This window comes from Nicotiana tabacum, chromosome 9 (genome assembly GCF_000715075.1).
Source record: "Nicotiana tabacum cultivar K326 chromosome 9, ASM71507v2, whole genome shotgun sequence".
Classification (NCBI taxonomy): Eukaryota; Viridiplantae; Streptophyta; class Magnoliopsida; order Solanales; family Solanaceae; genus Nicotiana; species Nicotiana tabacum.
The window spans coordinates 13605235-13608568 of NC_134088.1; the positions used below are offsets into that span (position 1 = coordinate 13605235).

General features: G+C 31.9%; 1 protein-coding gene across 1 annotated transcript; it reads left to right on the forward strand.

The window, feature by feature from the left end:
* Positions 1-276: 276 nt before the first annotated feature.
* On the forward strand, positions 277-2111 carry LOC107825284 (uncharacterized). Its single transcript, XM_016652117.2, has 6 exons — positions 277-360; positions 735-888; positions 1298-1395; positions 1506-1583; positions 1657-1722; positions 1933-2111. The coding sequence occupies exons 1-6, from the start codon at positions 337-339 to the stop codon at positions 1939-1941; spliced, it is 429 nt and encodes a 142-aa protein (XP_016507603.1). The 5' UTR covers positions 277-336; the 3' UTR covers positions 1942-2111.
* Positions 2112-3334: the final 1223 nt, after the last annotated feature.

Genomic DNA, 3334 nt, shown 5'->3' on the forward strand with positions numbered 1-3334 from the left:
TAAATTGGTCACATGGAGCACGAATGTGAATTAGTCGAGTCAGTGAATCCTAGTGGTTAAACCAAAAAAAATCATCATGGTTGTACTAACATTCATCATTTCTTTTCTTGTTTTACTAAATGTTACTTAATTGTTAGCTGTGTTGATCTTAATATCTTAATATGGTATGATAGCTTATGCGTTTAAATATGAACTCTTAATGATCTCTTATGATATAATGAACATCAACTATTTCTTCCCATATATATCTGCTTGAACTGATTTGTTTTGAATTGTCTAGGGAACAGCTGACCCGCCAAGAGGAGACACTGATTTTTGCTCGTGATTTTTCTTACAATGAAAGACAGTGATTGGATTTTGGTGAGTTTGATTCTTCCCAAATCTAATTTTGTCATTCGATTTCTTTCCCTTTTAGTCACTTGTGTTTTTCATATAAATATGATTGATTTGACCTAGCAAATGTTACTACTTTATGCTGAGATACATACTAGCTCATGTCTGCAATAATTTTTTATTGATTCTGAAATTAGATCATTGCTAATTAACTTTAATTCTAGTAACACGATCAGCATATGCTTGTTTATTTGTCCCCACATGGATTTGAGCTCATTATAATTTGTTTTCCAACTTTGAACCCATCAGTACTATAGAGGGAAGATTTTACTCTCTGCCGGAATGAATTCTCAAATTTGGATATATAATTCGTTGAACTTGCTTTTTGTATAATTCTACAGTATATGTTCGGTTTGAAAGGGAAAGAACATGATCGTAAGAAGAAGATACAGAATCAAAGATCTGATGTAGAAAATGAAGGCAAATCCGGAAAGGATCAAGACGGCTCTTTTGAGGAGACAGTATTGGCTAAAGAACAGCCAAAAGACACCGATGGTAATTAATTAGGAATTCTACATCTTATACTAATTATTTTGTTTTTCTTTTGTATGGGGTGTGTTACTCGATAGGAGGAAGAGAAAGATAGACGAGATTGAGGCGTATCCAAGGTGGATGTAGTGCTTAAGTTACAGATTCGTCTAAACTCAGTAACTTTGGCTCAAAACCTATATATGTGTTTCAAAGTTCACGAAATAAGTACATATAACAAAATTTGAGCCCACTCCAAACTCAAACCCTTCAAATTCTGAATCCACTTTTGGGCGTATCCCAAATTTGAAATTAGCATGTATAGAGTATACCTTTGCCTATAACATATGGTCTTGAAAATTTTGAGAACATAAATATATCATGTTCTTACAAATTTTGAGAAGTTTCTAATTCCTCAGTGTTGAACTCCATGTAGAAGAAACTGCTACACCTGGAGCAACTAAAGATATCACTGAGAATGCAGGGAAAGGTGTATTTTCTGGATCTAAAAAAGTTCATGAATCAACTGATGAAGTAAGTGTAACTTTTCGCTATCTTTTGCTCTATACTTACACGGCCTGCATAGACTTTGCATTCCGTGTAGCCCTCGACTTTAATTCTAAGATTAATCTATGTGTGTGTAGCCTGCTAACGAAGATGTGGGGACCTCTTGTCAACTAAATGATTGTGCGCAAAGCCCATCAGATGCAAAACGGCAGAGGGTATTATTACAAAACTTAAGTTTACTTCCTTCCATTATGCTTGCAGTCGAGTCTAAGCATGTTGTTTGTGCAGCTTGCCAATGAAGATGTCGGGACTTCTCCTCAACAAAATGATGTTGCACAAGCAAAACGGCAGAAGGTACTATATTCAGTAACTTAACTTTCCCCCTTCAACTAAAGTTGTGCTCAAATTCGGTTCTTTAAATCCAATCAAATAGGTTCTGGTACTATAGATCAGAGCCATTTGGCAGCCTTCTCTTTACTTCTGATTATTGTACGTGTTGAACATGCTTATTTAGAATGTTTTCCTGATAAACTATTTTGGTTGCTTTTTTTTTTTTTTACACAGATGGAGTGATGCCTTTGTTGTGGGATATGAGCTGGTGACAAGATGTTACTACCAACTAGTATTTAGACAATTTCATTTTTCTTCAGCTTTGAGAACTTCGTAGTTGGTTTCTTATATGTTTCTATGACAATCTTTTAATGGATATTTCCTTAAGAACTTGTGGTGGTGAATTTTTTTAAGCTTTCTGCTTACTGGTGTTATCTCTTTGTGGTTTCTTTTACATATATTCCCCTTGAGATTATAAATATTGCACTTGCTTTACATACATCGTTTCCAGTTTTGGGTTGTACGTGTCCCCTAGAAGCTGAGGGAAAAACCAGAGACTACTAACTCCTCCTTTATAACATTACTAGTGAGCTTCGCGCGATCATTATAATTTTTTTTTAAAATACTTCATTGATTTTTTTTGTAGAAGAATAACTTTCATATATGCATACAAAAATTAATTTTAAAGGTAGATTAAATCACAAATATAAATATTTTTTCTAATTAATTAGATACACTACATATAACTAATTTCACATTAACAATAATACACTACAATATCAATAAAATTAAAAAAAATCTGTAAAAAAAATGTTTTGGCCCTCCCGACAAACTCTCCCAATTGTTTTGTTCCTTTTAACTATATCAGAACAACTCAACCCTCTATCTTTATATTCCAAAACAGATTAAACAGTAGAAAACTACAATATTTGGGAGTTATTGAGATTAAAGTATGGAAGCATTACGAATATTATAAAGAGTAGAAGATAAAAAAAGTGTGAGTTATGAAGGTAAATCTAATATCTAATACATTAATTAAAAGAAAAAAACAATGATACAGTATAAAGATAATAAAAATATTCATATTAAAACTCCAACAATATAAACTATCCATATAAATAGAAGTATTAATTAGCAACATATATTAAAGGTAAGAAGATATTCTTGATAAAACTATTGGAGAATCTTGCACCTTCACTATGGTTATCAACCTTTTGATATGGTATTTTTTTTGAACCAAAAAAAAGAAAAGAGAACAAACTAAAGCAAAATATGTGCTTCCTATACACAAAGACCAAACAACAAAAACAAACCTTTCACATACTCAAGTACTCAACAACTTTTTTGCAATAATAGAACAATACAGAGAAAGATCTAGAAAAATGCATTAAAAAAATATCACATTATGGAATCAAATAGAAATAATAATCTAATTGATATAGAAGATTACCATAAAGGTTTTGCTCATTGATCAAATTGTAATCACAAATTTATGAATAGAGCACACAAAATTTGGGAACATTTTCATACTCTTAAACAATCAGAGGCGGATCCAGGTTTTTAAGTTCGTGGGTGCACTACCGGCTTTAACAAAATTTAATACTTGTAAATAGTGTTAATTTTTTTTCTTTTTTTT